Source organism: Erpetoichthys calabaricus, chromosome 4 (genome assembly GCF_900747795.2).
Source record: "Erpetoichthys calabaricus chromosome 4, fErpCal1.3, whole genome shotgun sequence".
Lineage (NCBI taxonomy): Eukaryota > Metazoa > Chordata > Cladistia > Polypteriformes > Polypteridae > Erpetoichthys > Erpetoichthys calabaricus.
This window is the reverse complement of record NC_041397.2, coordinates 235,917,621-235,941,133: the sequence shown is the minus strand read 5'-3', so window position 1 is coordinate 235,941,133 and position 23,513 is coordinate 235,917,621. Positions and strand designations below refer to the sequence as shown.

General features: G+C 40.5%; 2 protein-coding genes across 3 annotated transcripts in view; one reads left to right on the top strand and one right to left on the bottom strand.

The window, feature by feature from the left end:
• The window catches only part of spice1 (spindle and centriole associated protein 1), a 60,776-nt gene extending 47,535 nt beyond the window's left edge, over nucleotides 1–13,241 (bottom strand). The window contains exons 1-4 of one of the 2 annotated variants that reach the window (XM_051927058.1): nucleotides 13,174–13,241; nucleotides 12,955–13,070; nucleotides 12,508–12,616; nucleotides 9,686–9,733 (exon numbers count right to left, since the gene is read on the bottom strand). In XM_051927058.1, coding sequence (XP_051783018.1) covers nucleotides 9,686–9,733; nucleotides 12,508–12,606 — 147 coding nt within the window. In that variant the 5' untranslated portion in view covers nucleotides 12,607–12,616; nucleotides 12,955–13,070; nucleotides 13,174–13,241. Of the gene's footprint in view, nucleotides 1–9,685; nucleotides 9,734–12,507; nucleotides 12,631–12,954; nucleotides 13,071–13,173 lie in introns of those variants that run through there. The other variant, XM_051927057.1, reaches the window with a different exon arrangement.
• A 3,225-nt stretch (nucleotides 13,242–16,466) lies between these two features.
• LOC114651226 (SID1 transmembrane family member 1-like) overlaps nucleotides 16,467–23,513 on the top strand; it is a 60,181-nt gene continuing 53,134 nt past the window's right edge. The window contains exon 1 of the mRNA XM_051926652.1: nucleotides 16,467–16,705. Within this exon, the coding sequence (XP_051782612.1) occupies nucleotides 16,472–16,705 (234 nt within the window). The 5' untranslated portion in view covers nucleotides 16,467–16,471. The remainder of the gene's footprint in view (nucleotides 16,706–23,513) is intronic.

Here is a 23,513-nt window from a genome sequence, read left to right as displayed (position 1 = left end):
CAAAAAAAAAAAAAAAAAAAAAAAAGAAAAACTTATTCATTACTCACAAAAAAGTAATTAAATATGTTATATGGTTATTTATTTGGTAGGGCCACCCAAGGCAAACTGGTCCTAGGTGAGGGATGAGACAAAGGGCGGTTCAACAAAAACCTCCGTTGAAGAAGAAAAAATTTGGACGGCGTTTTCCCTCGCCCGGATGTGGGTCACCGGGGCCCCCCTCTGGAGCCAGGTCTGGAGGTGGGGCTCAATGGCGAGCGCCTGGTGGCCGGGCCAGCATTCATGGGGCTCGGCCGGGCACAGCCCGAAGAAGCAACGTGGGTCCCCCTTCCTATGGGCTCACCACCTATGGGAGGGGCCAAGGAGGTGGGGTGCAGTGTGAGTTGGGTGGTGGCCGAAGGCGGGGACCTTGGCGGCCCGATCCTCGGCTACAGAAGCTGGCTCTTGGGACGTGGAATGTCACCTCTCTGAAGGGGAAGGAGCGTGAGCTAGTGTGCGAGGTCGAGAAGTTCCGGCTAGATATAGTCGGGCTCACCTCGACGCACAGTTTGGACTCTGGAACCAATCTCGAGAGGGGCTGGACTCTCTACCACTCTGGAGTTGCCCCCGGTGAGAGGCGCCGAGTGGGTGTGGGCATACTTATTGCCCCCCGACTTGTAGCCTGTTCATTGGTGTTTACCCCGATGGACGAGAGGGTAGCCTCCCCCTGCCTTTGGGTGGGGGGACAGGTACTAACTGTTGTTTGTGCATATGCGCCGAACAGCAGTTTGGAGTACCCACCCTTTTGGAGTCCCTGGAGGAGGTGCTAGAGGGCATACCTTCTGGGGACTCCCTCGTACTGCTGGGAGACTTCAATGCTCACGTGGAAAATGACAGTGAGACCTGGAGGGGCGTGATTTGGAGGAATGGCCCCCCCAATCTGAACCCGAGTGGCGTTTTGTTATTGGACTTTTGTGCTTGTCACGGATTGTCCATAACGAACACCATGTTCAAGCATAGGGATGTTCATATGTGCACTTGGCACCAGGAAACCCTAGGCCTCAGTTCGATGATAGACTTTGAGGTCGTGTCGTCGGACTTGCGGCCACATGTCTTGGACACTCGGGTGAAGAGAGGGGCAGAGCTGTCAACTGATCACCACCTGGTGGTGAGTAGGCTTCGATGGTGGGGGAGGATGCCAGTCAGGCCTGGTAGGCCCAAATGTGTTGTGAGGGTCTGCTGGGAATGTCTGGCACAGTCCCCTGTCATAAGTAGCTTCAACTCCCACCTCCAGCAGAACTTTTGAGTCTGAGTGGGCCATGTTCCATGCCTCTATTGTTGAGGCGGCTGACCGGAGCTGTGGCTGTAAGGTGGTCGGTGCCTGTGGTGGCGGTAATCCCTGAACCTGTTGGTGGACACCAGCGGTGAGGTATGCCGTCAAGCTGAAGGAGTCCTACAGGACCCTTTTGTCCTGTGGGACTCTGGAGGCAGCTAATAGGTACTGGCAGGCCAAGTGGAATGCGGCTTCGGTGGTTGCTGAGGCAAAAACACGGGCGTGGGAGTAGTTTGGGGAGACCATGGAGAACGACTTTCAGATGGCTTCAAGGAGATTCTGGTCCACCATTCGGCGTCTCAGGAGGGGGAAGCAGTGCAGTTTCAACACTGTATATGGTGGTGATGGTGCGCTGCTCCCCCATCTCTGGGACTGAGGTCACCGAGGTGGTCAAAAAACTCCTTGGTGGCAGGGCCCCAGGCGTGGACGAGATATGCCCAGAGTTCCTCAAGGCTCTGGATGTTTTAGGACGGTCTTGGTTGACACGCCTCTGCAACATCGCGTGGACATCAGGGACAGTGCCTCTGGATTGGCAGACCGGGGTGGTGGTCTCCCTCTTTAAGAAGGGGGACCAGAAGGTGTGTTCCAACTACAGAGGGATCACACTCCTCAGCCTCCCTTGAAAAGTCTATTTGGGGGGTCCTGGAGAGGAGGGTCCGTCAGATAGTCGAACCTCGGATTCAGGAGGAACAGTGTGATTTTCGTCCTGGTCGAGGAACAGTGGACCAGCTCTACACCCTTAGCAGGGTCCTGGAGGGTGCATGGGAGTTTGCCCAACCAGTCTACATGTGTTTTGTGGACTTGGAAAAGGCGTTCGATCGTGTCCCTCTGGGAATCCTGTGGGGGGTGCTCTGGGAGTATGGGGTACTGGACCCCCTGATAAGGGCTGTTCGGTCCTTGTACAATCTGTGTCAGAGCTTGGTCCGCATTGCCAGCAGTAAGTCGAACCCGTTTCCAGTGAGAGTTGGACTCCGCCAGGGCTGCCCTTTGTCACCGATTCTGTTCATAACTTTTATGGACAGAATTTCTAGGCACAGCCAGGGCGTTGAGGGGGTCCAGTTTGGTGGACTCAGGATAGGGTCACTGCTTTTTGCAGATGATGTTGTCCTGTTTGCTTCATCAGACCGTGATCTTCAGCTCTCTCTGGATCGGATCGCAGCGGAGTGTGAAGCGGCTGGGATGGGAATCAGCACCTCCAAATCCAAGACCATTGTCCTTAGCCGGAAAAGGGTGAAGTGCCCTCTCAGGGTTGGGGGCAAGATCCTGCCCAAAGTGGAGTAGTTCAAGTATCTCGGGGTCTTGTTCACGAGTGAGGGAAGAATGGAGCATGAGATCGACTGGCGGATCGGTGCGGCGTCCACAGTGATGTGGGCTCTGCATCGGTCTGTCGTGGTGAAAAAGGAGCTGAGCCGTAAGGCAAAGCTCTCAATTTACCAGTCAATCTACGTTCCTACCCAAACCTATGGTCATGAGCTATGGGTAGTGACCAAAAGAACGAGATCGCGAATACAAGCGGCTGAAATGAGTTTCCTCCGCAGCGTGTCTGGGATTTCCTTTAAAGATAGGGTGAGAAGCTCAGTCATCCTGGAGGAGTCAGATGAGGTGGCTTGGGCATGTGATCAGGATGCCTCCTGGACGCCTCTCTGGTGAGGTGTTCCAGGCACGTCTAACTGGGAGGAGGCCCCGGGGAAGAGCCAGGACATGCTGGAGGGACTATGTCTCCCGGCTGGCCTGGGAACGCCTCGGGATTCCCCCGGAAGAGCTAGAAGTAGCCGAGGAGAGGGAAGTCTGGGCATCTCTGCTCAAGCTGCTGCCCCTGCGACCCGATCTCAGATAAGCGGAAGAGGATGGATGGATGGATGGTTATTTATTATAAAATGTAACTTGTTACTAAGGGTGCATTACTTTTGCCTTTTTTTTGTTTGGTATGAAAAACTGCATTTCACTGGCCAGCATTTGCTACTAAATCTTAAACCCAGACCTGGCTTGTGCCAATATTTTGCTGTGTGCAGGCAAAAAACAGCATCTTCATATGCTGAAAGAAAAAAAAAAAAAAAAAAAAAAAAAAAAAAAAAAAAAAAAAAAAAAAGGTTCATTTTTTACATTGCTGAGGGATGACTGACCCATAGTATGAGCTGGCATTCCATCAGGCAAGTAAGCAGCTACGGTCCCAGCTACGGAGGAGCGGATAAAAACGACAATTTTCTCTTACTTGGTACCAATGAGATCCCCAATGCTGCAATATGAAATAAGCCAATCATAATGATTGTGCCTTTGTGATGATGCTTTTAAGCAGCACATTGTATTACAATTTCTGAACAACTTAACATATAGGCGAGCTGCATATAATTTAAGTTTGTAGTTTGAAAACAAAGTGCGTAATAAAAATAGTAGACCCATCCATTTTTTGTGGAGCAGTGTTTGGAAACCCCAGACTAAAACATCTGTAGTTTATATACCATGTTACCCCTTTAAAAGCTCCTCGTGACCGTACACCATGATTTGCAGTTATCATACTGCCACTTTGATATAAAACATAGCAAAAAAACTTGTGTGTAAAAACTATAGTATTGCTTAAAATGTCCTAAATATAAAGAAAATGAATACACCTTTTGCAATAGCCATGTCTGCCAAGCAATCTTTCTCACCCATCTTATTTCAAGCAAATGCAGCAAAGGTCAGGGGGCATGGAAAATAGTTTTTAACATTTAAAAAAAGTAATGGAGTAACACAAATATGTTTTTTTAAGCAGCGCAGGTATTTTTATTTCAATAAAATAAGTACTGCATTACATTACTCAATATTTTTTAAGTAATCTGACTACGTAACACATGTTACTCTCAACAATGTGAATAAAAGACTGCAAGATAAAAAAATAAATTCATGGGGCCACATGTATAAATGCTGTACGTAGAATTCACACTAAAATATGGCATACAGAAAAAAACAGAAATGTGGGTACGCCCAAAAAAATTCAGATGCATAAAACTATGTATAAGCCAAGTTCCATGCACTTCCCATTTATAAATTCCAATCAACATGAATTTTAACGCACATGCACGTGCCTACAGCCCCACCCTGACTCCTCCCAGAAATTTGCATCAAGTGTGTAAAAAAAAAAAAAAAACAAAAAAAAAAATAATAATTTCACCAGATGCGAAGTGGAGGTCCTAATCAGCAAAATGGACGCAAGGAAAAACATACCATTTGGTGGCTTAGGCAGTAGTATGAGCAACAAAAGGAAATTGGTGGAGTAGCACTCAGAAGTTCAAGTTCAGAAAGTCGACATTGCCAAAAACAAAAAAAGAAGTGGTCAGATATCAAGACGTGAAAAGGTGAGCATCTACAGTGTCATACAGAAGCATATTAGGGCCACAAAGAAGGAAAAAAATATATGAACACAGTGAAGTAAAAGAAGCCTATTTTGAGATTAGTCGAAATGTTGACTTTAATCTCAAAATTTCCACTTTAATCTTGTTGTTTATTTTGTCATTAAAGCAGAACATCATAAACTTCATCTTAAAATGGATGTTTAATTTACTACAGCTTCTCAAATTCCATCATAACTAAAGTAGCATGTTAAATGCTTTATATTTTATGTATTCCTGACCCAGTCATTAATCGCTATATCCTTCTTGAAGCAGAATACATTACATTCATGATGAAACGTATTAAAACGTATTAAACACACGGGGCCTGCTGGCACAGTGGTAGCAATGAGCTGGCGACCTGTCCAGGGATTGTTCCTGCCTCCCACAAGATGCCTGTTGTAACGTGTGTGACCCTGTCTCTGTCAAACGTACCAACCCTCAATCTCTGTCCTTCAGTTTTCTTTCTCCACATAAACTGCCACACAATAAGTATCTGAAATAAATGGAAAACCTGCTGTAAGCTTAGAGCACCAGCTCTTCAAAACTTTCAAGGAGCATTATTCCATCCATCCATCTATGAATCCAGGGTCGTGCCAGTCCCAGCAAGCACAGAACACTAGGCAGGAACAATCCCTGGACAGGGTGCCAGCTCATTAACAATTTTATCTGTAATTCAATGACAAGGTCATTCTCAAGCAAATTTTGAAACAAACTGCTCCACGTGTATATTTTAGTGATCGTTTTCTCATGTGCCAAGGAAAAGAAAAAAAAATCAAATTGGTCTAAAGACTAGCGCACAAGTAAATGAAGGGGAAGTTGGAAAAAGTGGGGGAAGTTGGAAAGATTTAACACTTTTCCCCTGGGTGAAACACACATGAATGTCAGAGTATGTATTAATATGGAATATGATGTGGCTTTTATTGGATCCACATTTCTTTTGGAAAAAATTAAGTTTCCAATTCAACAATAGGCCTAACAATTATATTAAATATATACAGTAGCTCTGCCCAATCACTCTGCCTAACAATAGAGAAAACAACACTGTTACCAAGCTGCTTACTCACAGTTCTCCTCCCAGAAAACATCACTGTGCATCACTTTTAAGGCCTCAAGCAAAGGGGTCACAACCTCCCCTGCTATACACATATCTACGGACTATGACTGCAGAATTGAACCATCTGGCTTCATCTTACTTTGCATTTCATTATTGTTGGCTGCTAGTTATGGGGGAAAAAAAGAAACAAAGTTTCTGATCATAAAAATCAAGTTAATTATAATTAAGGCAGAAGAAGTATTTTCCTTTTACAGAGTAAACTTTTATTAATTAAACTAGCAAAATACCCGCGCTTCGCAGCGGAGAAGTACTGTGTTAAAGAGGTTATGTAAACATATATATACATAAATATATACATATACACATCCACATATATATACATATATCAACATATATATACACATACATATATATATATATATATATATATACACACACACGCAGACACATATACATATATATACATATTTGTATATCTACATATATATACACATATATACATATTTGTATATCTACATATATATAAACATAAATACATATATATACATATTTGTATATGTACATACATACACATATATCTATCTATCTATCTATCTCTATATATATATATATATATATATATATATATATATATATATATATATATATACACACATATATATATACACATACATATATATACATATATATACATATATATATATATATATATATAGCTGATTACCCAGTGGATTCGCTGACTGAGTGCAAGAGAAAAAAATAAAATGTATGTATAAAATAAGTTTAATTGCCAAATTTATTTTTCCACAAATAAAGAGCACTTACAATAACATAGAAATCAATATAAACAACATTAACATCATTATCATTTGAGAATATGAAGTAATATATAAGAAGCACATTGCATATAAATATAAATTATTAAACAGTAAAATGTTCTTCTATAAAACACTACTGTGGCTATTCGTTTGTCTGTCCAGGATTTTAAATGAGCTGTAGCTCGCAAACCGTTTCACCTATTGACTTGAAATTTGGTACACAGATACTACGTCACGTCTACTATTCGCTTTCCCACACATATGAATACATATATATATATATATATATATATACACATACATATACACACACATACACATATATACATATACATACATAGTGCGTTGCAACACGGGCTGCGATTGTTACATGGGAGGGAGAGGACAAATCACAGCTTCCCGCTTTCTAATCGGGCTTGTGATTGCTGCTTTGACGGATGCCCAGATCCCACAGTATTTCCCCTTAGGAGAGGCGTTAGGCAAGTGTAATTGAATAGCGGTGCTGCAAGTTATTACTCTTTTTATCTTTATTTTATTTTATTGTAGAATCAACTCACAGCTGCGCGCACCAGTGCGTGCGTGGCGGATGCGTACGGCTGACGTTTTCATTGTCTACCACCTTCGCTAATCATTCTTGAGGCAGATTGAAGAGTTAAGTGCCAGCTTAACTGAAAAATTAAAGAAAACATACTAAGTTTAAAAAAAAATCAGTTTTAACGGGTAAAGATGCCGACGAAAGAAGAGAAGCAGCGGGACGCTAGGGTCAAGAGCTGCTCATTAAGCAGCAAGCTCATCAACCTCTGAGCAAACGAATGGTAAACGTACAGAGAAAGAGGATAAATACTATGAATGGTCATGTCAAGTGTATTCACTCCACGTTATCGTGCAGTGCGCTGTTACTGGTATTTTGATAAAAGAATCTGAATAACATATAAGAAGCGTATAAATTATTAAACAGTAAAACATTAACATTTAAGAAGTAAAGATACATTGAGTACTACTGTAGTGCTTTCGGGTATAGTACATTTTTTGTTTGCCCATTACATGCATAAATGTATACATTTTTTGGTGTACCTACCCAAGAACACGCGACATGACCCGGCAGTTAAAAATTTATCGCTCCAGCAATTTTAACTCTGTTACAAAGTCATCTAATATGGTATTGCAAACGGCAGCGGGAGCGTTTCTATAAACTCAATTTAAACTTACTGTTTACACCGTGCTTTGAAGATGCATAGTATGCGACACGTGTTTCGCCGTAATTGTGGGCTCATCAGGAGTACACAGTCACTGCACTCCCTTACGGGAATCGATCCTCGGACGTAGAGGCGAAGCCCCTAACGTTGTGCCACGGCGTGAGGTTCGTTCATTTGACAGCATATAGATCGGGGTAATTACATTGCATTCGTAGTCTGATTCACAATCTGATTGTATGGGTGGTTACCTACCAGGTAACGCTTGTGGTTGGTGAGCAAGTCGGCTAACTTCTGCCACGGTGCCCTCTTTCAGTTGCGAGAAGCAGATCATACAATGGTTGAAATAGTTTAATATATATAGCAAAATCACCGCGCTTCGCAGGGGCGAATATGGTATTGCAAACGGCAGCGTTTCTATAAACTTAAAGTTACGGTTTATACCGTGCCTTGTTTCATATTCTTTTCCTACCTTATCAATTGTGTAATGTGTTTTTTGAACAGGTTTGATTCATGGAAGAGATCACTCCTGCTGCGTTCAGTCACTTCACGTGAGCCACTGTCTTGTGTGATGTTGCGATGTCCACGGGTTTATTTAATGTTAGCTAAGACCCGGCAGTTAAAAGTTTCTCGCTACAGCAATTTTAACTCTGTTACAAAGTGATGCAAACTCTCGTTTATACCTCGTGTCTTCTCATTAAACTTGTATCTCGCGAATATGGCATTGCAAACGGCAGCGGGAGCGTTTCTATAAAGTTAAGGTTACGGTTTACACCGTGCTTTTTTATACCTCGTGTCTTCTCATTAAACTTGTATCTCGCGAATATGGTATTGCAAACGGCAGCGGGAGCGGTTCTATAAAGTTAATTTAGACTTACGGTTTACACCGTGCTTTTTTATACCTCGTGTCTTATGAAGATGCTTGTATGCGTCACTCACTCGCTTCTTATTGTTTCGCTGCCTTGTCAATTGTGTAATGAATGTTTTCTTCTGTGCTCTTTGGGGCTCCTCCTTCTTTTCTACGTACTGAGTTCACAGTCAGTTCACGTGATTACGTGGGAGGCGTGATGACGCGACACGCAACTCAGTCTCCTACGGCCATCTTGCTGCCTACCATTACAGTATATGGACAAAAAAGAGGTTCCAGTTATGACCATTACGCGTATAATTTTGAAATGAAAACTGCCTAACTTTTGTAAGTAAGCTGTAAGGAATGAGCCTGCCAAATTTCAGCCTTCCACCTACACGGGAAGTTGGAGAATTAGTGATGAGTGAGTCAGTGAGTCAGTCAGTCAGTCAGTGAGGGCTTTGCCTTTTATTATTATAGATGAATAGCTGGAATGAAAATCTGCAGCAACTGTGGCCCTCAGTCAACAGAGTTAGCCTTATAGGGCTACAAAGTGCAGAAGTTTACTCTGAAGATATCAGCATAACATGGAATCCATTGGGAAGGACACCAGTCCAGGGTAAAGAAAAATTATACACTTACACAGGGCCAACTAAGAACAGCTCAAGAAACTGACACGCTTGCTTTAGCATTGTGGGAGGAAATCTGGAGTAGCCAGAGAAAGCCCAAGTGAACATAAGGAGAATATGCACAACCTAAAATGACCAGACTAGCATTTCAACCCAGGTTAATAGAGATGTGAGGCAGCAACACTAACTACATAAATCACACATGAAAAATCCTATCAGTATAAAATTATCAAAATAATTTTCAAATATGATTAAAATAATTTAACTGAACGTTCACACTTTAAAATAAAAACACAACAATAATAAACAAAAATGACTCGTACGTGTTTCACAACAAAGAGTAAGTATAGGTAAATGACTACATTCAAACATGAAGCACACTTAATCCAATATTTAGAATACATTTTACAGACAAGCTATTGAGGAAATGCTGAGGCAGCACTGTTAATTATATAAGGCCTTACCATCTCCTCTGGTGTGGCACGATGTACACTGAGGTCAGTCACAGTGTTCTGTCAGAAATCAGAAAAAAAGATGCAGATGAAACAACTTAAAATAGTACATTCATCATTAACCTACTTTAATAAAGGTTAAAATTATATACAGTTGCACACAAAGATATCATATTAGGTCAAATGTAAAACAAGTCTCATATTTTCCAAAAATAATTTCAATTTAACAGCAAACTGCGTCACTAATAATGACAAGTTTGATAATCAAAATCTGAGAAAAATGGATCGAAATCAAACTGGGATGTGTTATCACACTATCGTAAAATATTATTCAGACTGATCCTCCTGTTCTATTTCATATCTATCTCTTACACATTCAGTGCAAAGGAAATTAACCAAGAGTGTAATAAGTTATGTACAGTGTAATATTATACACTATTGGCCAAAAGTTATAGAACAGCCTCATTTTTCCAGCTTTTTTTTTTTTTTTTTTAAATTAAAGTAGTTCAGGTCCAGTGAATAACTGTTCAGCCTATATACATCGGACTTCCAATACAACTCGGAGTCCTGCCATGTGCAAAAGTTCGCTGATGACACTGCTATCGTGGGCTGCATCAGGAATGGGCTGGAGGAGGAGTATAGGGACCTAATCAATGACTTTGTTAAATGGTGCGACTCAAACCACCTACACCTGAACACCAGCAAAACCAAAGAGCTGGTGGTGGATTTTAGGAGGCCCAGACCCCTCATAGACCCAGTGATCATCAAAGGTGACTGTGTGCAGATGGTGCAGACCCATAAATATCTGGGAGTGCAGCTGGATGATAAATTAGACTGGACTGCCAATACTGATGCGCTGTGCAAGAAAGGACAGAGCCGGTTATACTACCTTAGAAGGCTGGCGTCCTTCAACATCTGCAATAAGATGCTGCAGATGTTCTATCAGACAGTTGTGGCGAGCGCCCTCTTCTATGCAGTGGTGTGCTGGGGAGGCAGCATTAAGAGGAAAGACGCCTCACGCCTGGACAAACTGGTGAGGAAGGCAGGCTCTATTGCTGGCATGGAGCTGGACAGTTTAACATCTGTGGCAGAGCGAAGGGCGCTCAGCAGGCTCCTATCAATTATGGAGAATCCACTGCATCCACTTAATAGTATCATCTCCAGACAGAAGAGCAGCTTCAGCGACAGACTGCTGTCACTGTCCTGCTCCACTGACAGATTGAGGAGATCGTTCCTCCCCCAAACTATGCGACTCTTTAATTCCATCCGGGGGGGTAAATGTTAACATTTAACATTATACATAGTTATTGTCTGTTTTTCACCTGCATTATTATCATTCTTTAATTTAATATTATTTATTGTATCAGTATGCTGCTGCTGAAGAATGTGAATTTCCCATTGGGATTAATAAAGTATCTATCTATCTCAAAGGTTTAAAGAAAGTATTTAAATGATCAAAAACTGAAAAATAATTTCACTTGCCAAGTTATAAAAACAGGCCTTTTTCATGGAACAAGAAACAGGTTAACAACTTACTGCTAATGCAAACAGTTCTTACAGGTGTTCAACTTTTCTCGGCTACTTACAAACCCTGTGTCTATATAAAAGCAGTGCTGGAACAAACTAATTTGCTACACCACCTGAAACATGATTTGGACAATACTGTATATTGCTATCATAACGGAGAGAAAAAGGGAATTAACAAATGAAAAGTGAATTTGAACTGCTTACATTTCAATAAAAGTAAGGGGAGGGGGTGGTTAGGAGCATTGGGGTTATTCAAAAACTGTTGACTGTAGCAGTGTATACTTTTGTCAAAACCATGTGTTTTTAGAACTTTCAAAATAATTAAAAATGCAGTTATCATTGGTAATTTGTTGACAGTAGAGAAGAATAGGTCATGACCACTAAGAGCTGCTTATTGGATAAGGAAAATGAAAAAAATGTATAAATTCAAAAAAATTGCCAATAATGAAAACCAAATTGAGCATATTATCATTCTGCCATATACTGAATACTTTTTAAACACCCACTGTCCATAGCAGGACAACGCAAGCTTTAATATTCTAAATCAGACTTTGTGTTTCCAGTATTTATGTTTTAGTATTTCATGATGACATTATTTTGTATCCAGTGTTGTGAATTTTAGCTTTTTTTTCTGTGCTTTTTTCCTACTATTCATTTTGAATTTTAATGAAAATCAAGGCACTCATTTTTCCTTTATGTCTTTTGCACAGAAAAATCTCTGCCACCTAATGTGCTTCTTCAATAATGATACAGGATTTCTAAGAAACTGGTAATGCATAATGTATATAACATAGATGTTAATGAACAAAATGTATATTTTACAGTAAAGAGGGATTTAAGTTATAGAAGTACACAACAACAATTCAGAGGTTCACTGCAGTGGAAACCTTTAGCCCCTGATCATAATGCTCGTTTATGGACCATACATAAAGTATAAAAAAAGCTGTCTTAGTAAACCTCGGCAATAATGTTTGTGATAATTAAAGAATAGAATGACGCAAAATCCCTCGTAATAAAACAAATATTGCCAGAATATTTTGCTTGATCAGATACATTAATTTATGACATTTTACTTAAATTGATGCAGAAAGATTAAACTATACACAGCATGTGTTACTATTTAGGCTATAATTTGGGCTACTTGTATTACAATAAATTTGACAACTCTAATTTAAAAAACTTCAAATTGGTGAATAGGGTGTGTATCATAAGCGGCAATGAAATTAATGAAAAGTATTTGAAGCAAAAGTTTCCTTCACTCGTTAATTTTCCATCCCAGTTTACTCTAATACAGAAGTCACACTCACCACCCACTCCTGCTTCGGTGCAGCCTTTTTTTTTGTTTTCGCATTTTTCTTTCCAAAGCCATGGGGATAATATGAGCGATTTATTTTAATGAAGGACATTTGTGCAGCCCTAAAAAAAAAAAAAATAAAAATTAGTCGACAAAAACAACCCTATGAATTTTACACGTGTAAATAAAAAGTAAACAATAAACGAGGCATTTTACAAATAAGAAAAAAGGAAACGTTCAAAACATGTCTAAAAGCTTCTTAGTCTACAGTAAAAGTTATCCATTACAGTGCTACGTTAGATTGCAAGTTAACAGCTACGGGTCTGTTTGCCTGCACCCCGTAAAATGTGTTGTCAGGAAATTCTAACTCAACCTAAAATAGGCCGAACTAACAACTACTATACGAAATATTACAAGACCCTTAATATTATAATAAATGACAAAAACGTTCTGTACTCACCTTAATTAAAAAAAAAACACCTGCACTACACAAAAAAAGAGCTTCAGTCGTCTCTAAAATGCAAATCCGGAACGCCAGCTTGGGGGCGTCGCGACAATTATTTTGCACACTGGATTCTGATGAAACGACAGATAGAAGAGTAAAACTTTAGACACGACTTTGAGGCTGTGAATTTAAATCTGTAGTAACGACCTCTCGAGCTGTTCTGAGGACTCCTACCTGTCACTTTTGCATTGCCGCCTCAGCACCTCCGTTACCCGCCTCCGCATACGGCACGCCAGTCATCTAGGGGTTACTTCCGTCCTGTTCCCATACCAACCGACGCGATCGTTAAATTGCATTGTGGGAAGTGTAGTTCGACTCGCCAGGTTTTTTTTTTTTTTTTTAGCTAGGTCTATTAGCGCTGAAACAGGCTTACAATTAGATCAACAAAAAAACAATAGGTGTCTTCATCAAAAATGAGCAGAAGAACTGTTTGAGTCGAGGAGGAGTATAGGACCTCATAAGTGTCTCCATATACATAGGTACTAACCCACTGACTACTCTGTAGGCAAGCATCAAGGATTTGAACTTAAAACATGCTTCTACAGGCAGTCAATATAATGATCTGAAAAGAGAACTGACATATGCCCACCTTGGCTGAGTGAACATTTGCCACTGCATTTTGAATCATCTGCAGGTGACACTTTCTGGTACTCCTGCCAGTAGAGAGATGCAGTATTCCAGACATGACAAGACCAAAGCCTGGACCAGGAGCTGTACTGCATACTCTGTCAGAAGCGGTCTGGTCTTGTGGAAATTTTAAAAGGGTAATCTGCAAGGCTGAGAGACTGTAGTAACATGGTGCCTGAAGGACACCACCCCAAGGTTGCAGGTACAGACTTGGCAGGTGTTAGCAATAAGCCAAACTAAACAGTGGTGGCTCTGAGGCTAGGGATCTGCACTGGCAATCGGAAGGTTGCCAGTTCGAATCCTGTAAATGCCAATTGGGACTCTGCTCTGTTGGGCCCTTGAGCAAGGCCCTTAACCTGCAATTGCTGAGCGCTTTGAGTAGTGAGAAAAGCACTATATAAATGCAAAGAATTATTAGAGAGGGGGTGCTAAATTGAAGAAGAAGAAAAGTCTGTCATTGCCAGGCTCAGCTGGAGATGGTGCTCCTTCAACCTTTTATTACTGCATATCTATTGCCATGTTATTATTTGAGAATGCAGAAACAATAAATATTATTAAAAATAAAAATCTATTTTCCCAGTTTTATGACCTTAGCTGCTGGAGGGACCTGCATATTCAGGATATATTTGGTGGTAGGTTAATGAGAGCCTTGAGTTTCTCTGTCATGGTAAATTGCAATATTGAATGAATAAGCATGAAGCAATTTGAGCATTTACTCCTACAAACACAAAATGAGCTTACTCTGATCATTGATACCTGGTGTTAGAGGCATTAATAGTGAATTAAGTATTCTGTATTAATTCAGCATCACACATGTAGCTTCTCAAACTATATGCACATGAAGTTTACTGTCAGCTCTCTTTTTTGAACCTTCTTTCCACATTTTATAACTGGCTCCCCATTTATACCCATACAGCAGCAGCAACAGCAGTTCTTAAAGTGACACCTACCATCTCAGTACTTGACACCTTGGTTTATGTTTGCTGCTGAGGACATGGTGAACAGGTGACACAGCTAGTTTGGTCAAGACCACCATTACCATTACGTTTGTGCAGAAAGATCTTGTCTTTGAATATGATGGGGAGTTACTGGTGAGTTTAAAAAGTTCCAGCTACAGTATGGGCAAAAACAGAGGCATGGGCAAAGGAAGAGTTTAGTGAGGGTACCGGGAGGCCATGAGGATCTTGTAATCCACTGAGTTAACTCAGCTAGGACAGGTCTGACCATTGCTCACCCTCCACTTAAATAAACTGAGGATATCATGGAGTGGCTGTAGGAACACATGAGGCTACTCTGAACCTGGCTTTTGACTGCATATCCTAGGATATCCTGGGGAAAAAGTATGGCATTTTGAATCTACTGTTGACAATCACACCCTTTATGTACAGAATGGAAGCTGTGACCATGGAAATAAATGTAATCTATTTCATTTGGGGTAAGGATTCTTTCCAGGACTACTCCTCTCTCCAGCCCCACTAAAATGTTCCTTTGAATTTTGGAAAAAATACAGTCTGAGAACCTGAAGACTATTGTATTATTGTTGTAAATAAATATGAATATCTAAATTGCTGATGATCTTGGAAAGATATGTCATACAAATTTCTCACATCTTCTTGAAGCAAGAGCTAAAACCTGTGAAGGAGCTCCTGATTTCCTGGTCAGTCTATGGTTCTATTTTTATGGCTTTGTGCAGTGACTGAATGATGGAGACTGAGGGATCAAGATGTCAAAATAAAATTCTTTCACAGAGCTCCTATGGTTTCTCTCTCCATGATGAGCATTGGAGAGCACCAAAGATGATGCAGTTCCAGATGAAGAACAGCCGATCACTTTACTTGGCAACTAATTGCATTGTTAGTTCCATCAGATTGTAATATGACATGAAAATGTTTTTAGGCTGGATTGACAGTAAATCCATCTCTCCTTTTCTAAGTCTGACTAACCCAGTTTAGAGCGACAGGAGCCCTGATGGGCATATCTCATGGGCTGAAGTCAGAAACCAATTTTTCACAACGCAAAAGAGGGGAAGTAAAGTCGTATGATAATATTTGTTTACCATTTCTGAGATATTCTGGAAACACACAAAAATGAGTAAAAATTAAACAGCAGTGGCGCAATAGTCATTTCATGCATTATTATTAACAAAAACACGAAAGGAAGAAGTGACGGCTATTATCCTATTTGTGATTATAAAACATTTTGTTGATTTCTTCAGACAGGAAAAATGTCAGCTAATGTGAATTTGTGAGTCTGAGTCAAAAGACCGTGGGAAATCAATCTTTTAATTGTCACATGAATAGTAAAAATTGGTTTCTAATTAAAAAAAGAGCAAAAAGAGAAAAATTATATACTGTATATTGGGCTACTTGTAATACAATAAATAAAAAATAAAACGACAACCTTTGAGTTTTTTTTTGGAATGAAAAATCTGTATGTTAAATTTGCAAAAGTAAAACTGTGCGCATTGTTTCATAGCCTAGAAGAGGGCGGCTTTTGTCATTCGATGTATTCGAAATAGACGTATTCGCAAGCTTAAATGCGTAACCATAAATAAGATAGACTTTGCAAATCTGTTTTAAAAATGCAAATCTTCTAAGTCAGCGTGTACTTCGCGGCAATATGTTACATCGCAGCTTGCCGATCTCTCTCGCTGATAAATCTAATTTGCTCTCTTCCCCACCTTCTGTCCAGAGCTGACGAGCGCTGTTTTTTTTTCTCCGCCGCTATCTCTCGATTGCATCTTAGAGCCTGAGCGTTTTCATCATCGCCATCAAGATCATTAATATTTGATCGCGGACTCTGATTTTTTTTATCTCGGTGGGATAGTCAGTACATAGGCACAACTATGCAACGCCTACGGATATTCATTGGAACCGGACCGGTGGGGAATGCTGTCCAAATGGGTCCACTGAGCTTGGCAGCGGCCATGCTGCTGGCTACACTCCTTGTTGGATGCCAGTGCCAGAGAAAACTCCCGTCCTCGCCTCAGCAGGCCGAATTCAATCGTGTTTACAGCGGCGCCGTGAGCAGGACTACGGAGAACATCTACAGCTTCAGCTACACCTCAAGAACCGGGCAGGTAGGAGGGGCACGACGGGGAACCAAGCAAGCTCTCGGGAAACAGGTGCGTAATACAAGGTTGAGCCGGCAGGCAATCGAAGCGAACAAGCGGAGGGCTCGGAGAAGCCGAGCAGCAACCGCACGAATAACAGGGAGAGCATCTCGTCCCCTCCCTCAATAACGGGGTAAAGACAGCAGTGGAAGGTGGGACAGTGCGACTCTAGTACGTGGCACGGTGGCACGAAGGTTAGCTCTGCCTACTTTATGAATGGCTATCACGCGTTTCCTTCACAGAGTCTGTCGTGCCACTTTGTGCGAAAACTGGGCGGCTGGGAGTTAATTGGACTCGCTAACCTAAGCTTGAATAATAATAAGCATTAAGGATGAGAGAATGATCAAATTGTATTCAGTTCCTCTTTACGTTATAAGAAATGTATGGCTTATATTGTTCACATAAAAACACAATTACATCGCATTTAGGCGGCGCAATTAAACAGCCTAGCAGCTGCAGAATCCTGTGCCCGAATGTCGTCCGTCTGCGCTCGTTCTCCTTGTGTGCTTGTAAGCTTTCTCCCTTTTCTTGTATTAGATTAATGCTATGAGACGGAATCGTTATGACTCCTTGGTCGTGAGTGCACCCTTCAAAAATCTATATATCAGTTTTGCTTCCGATTCTGCCGGCTGGCTTCAGAACTGTAAAAATGGGTTGCATTTAACATGCAAGCTTCAAACAAGGTGTCACTGATGCTGAGGACGGCATAGTAGATATATAACAGAGCAGTGTTTCTCAGTTTCTTGCCGGTGTAGGATAGAAGCAAGAAAACATTTAAAATTCTCCAGTGCCCATCTAATGTAGACCAGTGAAGTTCACCTCAGCAGTATTACTCACTCCACAGGTCAAACTGACACATCCACAATGAAGTGAAAATGGATGAAAAGTACACACCCTTCCCATTTGTTGTAGCTCACTCTGCAAGTGCACAACGGCCACTTTTCTGTTGGTAACTTGGACGTCATTCATTCTCATTTATTCAGTCTTGTCCATGCTGTCTGGTGCTTGATGTATTGGAAAGGGAGTGCAATTTCTTTATTAGCTGCTGTGCTGTGGGCAGTCTGGAGAGTCAGGTCTCGGCTTCTGAATTCATTTTCCACTGTTCTGTAACAGATTTATTTAGTTCTGCCACAGTTTCTGTTCCCTTGTGGTGTCCAACAGAGCATTGTCCTTTAATAGGAAGTTATATGGCGTTTGGCAGACTTGATCCAGCCGTCTCCATCAATGCAGCTGTACAGTTTCTGAGAAGGCTCCGATTCCAGTCTTGATCATGGTGTCCTTGTTTGAGATGGTGTTTGGCCAGAATATCCACATTATTCAGTTTAGGCACTTAGTGTGGAATACCTCTCCGTTCAATGGAGGTGGTGGTCTTCCAGCTTTCTGAGCCATAAAAATTGATAGTGAGGACATTGCTCTTAAAATATCCTGATCTTAGCGGGAGTACGTAGTTTGTTTGATCACCATTTGTTTTTCTGTATGGATTGATTTGCTCTGCTAATTCTGTTGTTAATGTCTGGTTCGTGTTAACCTTACTGCCCAGATACATAAACTCTTATACCTTTTCCAGTGGTCTACCATTCAGTATAATGGGGTCTTCCACACCAGTGTTCTTCCTCATTGTATGGGTTTTCCCCATGTTTACTTTAAGGCCAATGGTACTGACTGTTTTGGTCAGATGTTCAGTCTTCTACTGAGTGTCTTGGTGCCTGGTTGATAGCAGGGCAATGTTGTATGCATCATTCAAGTCTTCTAGCATTGTGGTGTCCATTGTATCCCCTATCTTCTTCTCTATACATAACATAGTCAATAGCTATGGAAAACATAAAGGTGAGAGGATGCAGCCTTGCTTAACATCGATTTCCACATTAAATGCTTCTACCAGCTGGTGTTATGAGTGCCTCTGCACATGAAATTCTTGTATAGTGAGTGTATGAGACTGACTATTTTCTGGGAAATGCCTCAGTGTTGAAGAATCTTCCAGAAGGAAGCCTAGTGTAGGCTATCAAATGCCATTTTGAAGTCACAAACATGATATAAAGAGGGTTGTTCCATTTGTGGGATTGTTCAAGTATTTGCCGGAGGACGAAGATGTGGTTGACCCTGGGTCTTCCTTTTCTGAAGCCAGCTTGTTCCTTATATTTTCATTGACTTTTCCCACATATTTCTGGATCAAGACTTGAAATACTGCTGCTTGTGTGGCACATACTCATCATGTGGAATCCAGCTATTATTTATTTGAACAAGAAGATGATATAACAATAGACAACAGTGACATTACTAGGATGTCATCCTGAGGTGTTTATTTGGATGTGGAGGAGGGCAACTAAATGCAGAAACAAGCTGAAACTTTTTATTGTATTTCCATTGAGTGTGTAGATGTCTCTTTTGAGTGAGCACTGCCTATGCCCCTACCCACCAGGGGCCACACCACTGGTAGAGAGGCACATTTAGGAAATCAATAGCTATTAGAAACAAGAAAGTTACACTATTTTAAACAAACAAATCAAACCCACTTAATCCATGGTCATGGGTTGGGGATACACATTTAATAATATTTGTATGTCAAAGAAACCTGCAGGGGCTTTGCAATGCTTCAGTGAAGCCACAGTGACTGATTGTTTACAGCTACAGTATGTCATTAAGTTATCATATGTCTGACAGATGTTTTAAACATTTTTTAATTGTTTGCATTGTTTTTGTTTATGCAATTCTGATTTTTTTTTGTAAGAAAGAATTCAGAATTGCTCTGAACCACATATAAATTGCAATAATCTTATTGGTAGTGTTTATTAAAACTTGGAGAGTTTGATCAATACTACAGCACAGTATTCAAGCTTCTAGTCATTCATGGCATTAGCCTCTCTTTGATTCCTGATGTGACTGCAAGAACAGTCAAAAAATATCAATCCGGTCAGGTAAATTCCTACACATGGATCATTCAGGAAAACATAAGGACATTTGAAATTTGATAAACGAGAAGAGACTATTCAATTCATCAAGCTCATTTGTTTAATAGCTAATCTGTCCCAGTATCTTATCCAGACACATCTTAAAGGTTGCCAAGGTTTCTGCTTATACTACATGACTCTGTAGTGTGCACCAGATTCCCATACCTCTTTGCATAAAAAATGTTTCCTAGCTTCAGTCCTGCTCTTCACCTTATTCTCCACTGGTATCCTCGAGTATGTGATTCACCATTAAGTTGAAAGAATTCTGATGGGCCTACTTTATCAATGCATTTGAGAATTTTAAACACTTGGATCAGGTCCCCATGCAGTCTCCTGTGCTCATGACTAAACAGGTTTAATTCTCTGAGAGTGTCACAGTAGGACATGTCCTTAAATCCAGGGAGGCACCTGACTGCTCTCCTCTGCACAGTTTCTCATGCTGCTCTGCCTTTCTTTTAGCATGGTGACTACACCTGCAGAGAGAACTCCAGGGGTGGCCTCACTAGTATAATAAATATAGTATAAATATAACGTCCCTTGATTTATAATCAACAGTTTTTACAATGTAACTTAACTTTTTATTTGCCTTTTTAATTACTTCTGCAAATTGCTTAGATGATGAAAATGTTATGCCAATATAAACCCTTAAATCATTTTCAGAGGTTCAGAGATCAGTGTGGGATGAATACTAGTAAGATCAGGTTTTTGATATACAGTAGATGGTGTACAACGTCCCTTCAACCCCAAATCTTGAGAGTTGAGTCAGGGAGGATCCATTATGTGCCCTATATGCAGAGGTGGCCTCTCTGTGTCACATTCTATGTGAATGTAGTGTGAGTTTAAGCCAAGGCAGGTATACATGGAGGCAAATCTGGTGTTAAAACTGTGGCAATAGAATGTAAAAAAGTAGTTGTTATTTTGCGGGTGTGAGAAAGAACCAAAATAATAAACTTCTGGTCAACTGAGTGTTACAGATTTTTAGATTGTCGGTTAAACTGGTAAATAGACTAGCTGTCCCCAGGGACATTATAACTACTACTCTAAGACCGAATATGATTTTTGTGGTCGCAGTAGAGCACTGCATATCTTTTCAATGGTCCCAAATGAAGATTTAATAAAAATCAGAATATAAATGTAAAATGAACCACTACAATGAACTTGCAATAGACATTATACAGCTGGGATAGAAAATATTAGTCAGACCTGCTGAGATCAGCAGTAGGGGTTTCTATGATAGATCAACAAGCAAGCTCTTACGTGAACTCAGGTTATCCAGAAGTGGTTATAAGAAGACCATGCAGAAGTTGACAAATGTGGTGGAAAACGCGAACAGATGACTGTAGCTACACTGGAAAAATGTTGCCTGGAGTGAAGAGGCAATGGCCAGGTAAGCTGTATTGGTTGACATGTTTTCATAGTTTATTAGCTGATGGGAAGAGAGGGTAGACTTGGTTTGGTGTCACTGGCCTTAAAAATGCCATATTTGAGAGGGGGGTCCACTTGATGACACTTAAGAACCACCAGCTCACAGACCTTTTGTGTTGAATGTATTTCTTGTTTACAGTTTGTAGAATTTACTGTGGCAAGGGTGTGTGAGTAGAGCAAATATTGTTGGTTAATTGTGGGGAAACTGACAGGTGTTGAGAAGTAGGGAAAGTACATTTTTTTAACAATACATTTGGGGTGTGTATGGTAACAGTCTCCACTATAACACACTCTACGTGTTTTTTTGGTGCAGGAAGGAGCAGTGTGTAGATGCAGTGGCTGTTGAAAGTAATAGAATTAACTTCTGTGTGACCTTATCTGTTGAGATTACAGTTGATAAGTTACATGATATTCCTGAGTATTGTAAAATGTGTAATCTGATGCCAACTGTAATTCACATTTGGGTTGAAATGTAGCAAAAGAGCTTTTTATGTACAAATTTAGGGCTACTAGTTGGTCAGACCTGCATGTTTGTGGGGTATGGGAGAGAATATCCAGAGACACATGGGGCGAATGTGCAAATGTCACAGAGAAATTGCAGGGCCTATACTGCACATATATGTAAACAAGGAATATATAAAGTACATCTTATGAATCAATCACATATGTAATGTGCACATTTTAAAAAGAACACTATCACAAAACACTTTACAAACACATTAAGTTTATAAAGAGCAATAGAAGATTCTTCAAATAAATCAGAAACTACAGTAATAGTATTAAACACTAAGAAGAACCTGCAAGTGTCAAGGTAAAAAAGTACCTCTATGTACACAAGTGGTGATCTACAACAAGAGGTGATAAAAAATCATAATAAAAACACTAGCATTAGTGGGACACTGCAATTCATATTTATTAATCTACGAGATAATCAAATAAAAACAGCTGATACCAAATAAAAAAGTAATCTGAAGTTATCTAAAGCTGTATTTTTACTAGCTTTTCTGTATGTGTCTTACAAAAATAAGGCAGGGGGTGTAGTGGATTTACAGCTGTCCAAGCTGTATTCTATATAGAAGGCAGCAAAGACATTGGGTATAAAAGTCATGAGAGGTCATGCTTAATCTACTAAATGCACTTATGAGGTCACACTGGGAATAATTTGTGCTGTTTTGGTCTCCATATTCAATGAAAGGCCAAATTACATTAGATAAACAACTGCATGTACTGGACTAATTCCAGGACTGAACAGTTTGAGTTATGAGGAAACAGTGCCCAGACTTAACTTTTTCACCCTATTTAAACTGAGGACCAAGTGGCAACATGAAGAAAGTATTTGAAATTCTAAAGAGAATAAGCAAACACAGGGGCATGGGGTGCTCCCATGCCTTGAACTGAAGGGTACATTTAAGGTTTCAGATCAGTAACAATGTACACATGGTTCAAATGATTCAAAGCTCTGCCAACACACTTTTTAGCTGATTTATCAAAAGAATGCAAGCATCTGAACAACAATTAATCATGTCATATTATTTGCTGACCATTAATAAATTTCAGATTTTCATTTTTTTTAACAAATAATGTCATCCACTTATGCAACTATAATTGAACCCACTTAATTGAACCAAAGTCTCTCTCAGCATCAATGGGTCAAAGCAGGAAACAGCAATGAATATAAATAACATTAGTTATCAAAAAATAAATAAATAATGATAATGAACCTTGAAACCTTAGAACCACCAAAGTTTTCTTTCCACCTTCAAAGAACATGCATCAGTGCAAAATGTACACTGAAACATCAGAAGATCAGCACATCTGTAACTGTGATAAACACCACCAGATTCACAAAGTCACTTGTGTAAGGCATCATTTTTAATTCACTTTCTATCCACCTTCTAATCAGTTGTGGATGGTGACACTAAACTCCCTGATGGAGTACCGAGCCATCGTAGGGCACACTTATTTACACTCCTACACTCACATGAGCAGTCTGGGATTTGATGCACAAACTGGAGCTGTGCAGAATTAGAGATAGCCACTGCACTACCCTGCCCTCATTGTTATTATAACTGTCACTTGAAGCTTTCAAAACTGTGTTCTGTTTATGATGGTGCTAAACATTACAACCAATTAACAAACCTGTACATTGGTTTGTGACATGTAAACAAACTGTGGAAGAATGCCAGCCCGTACCACAGACAGAGACGCAGACTCACCATGTCCAAACGCACACACTTTTATTTTGTCTTTTCTTCTTCCTTTTCTGCATACAGTATACAAATCACCACAATAATGCTCAGTCCTTTTCTTTACTTTCTTCTCTACCTTTTCTTTCTCTTCTCCTGCCACGTCCACTCCTCTCCCGCAAGCTCTGTCCTCTGCCTCCCGACCCCGGCTCCTCG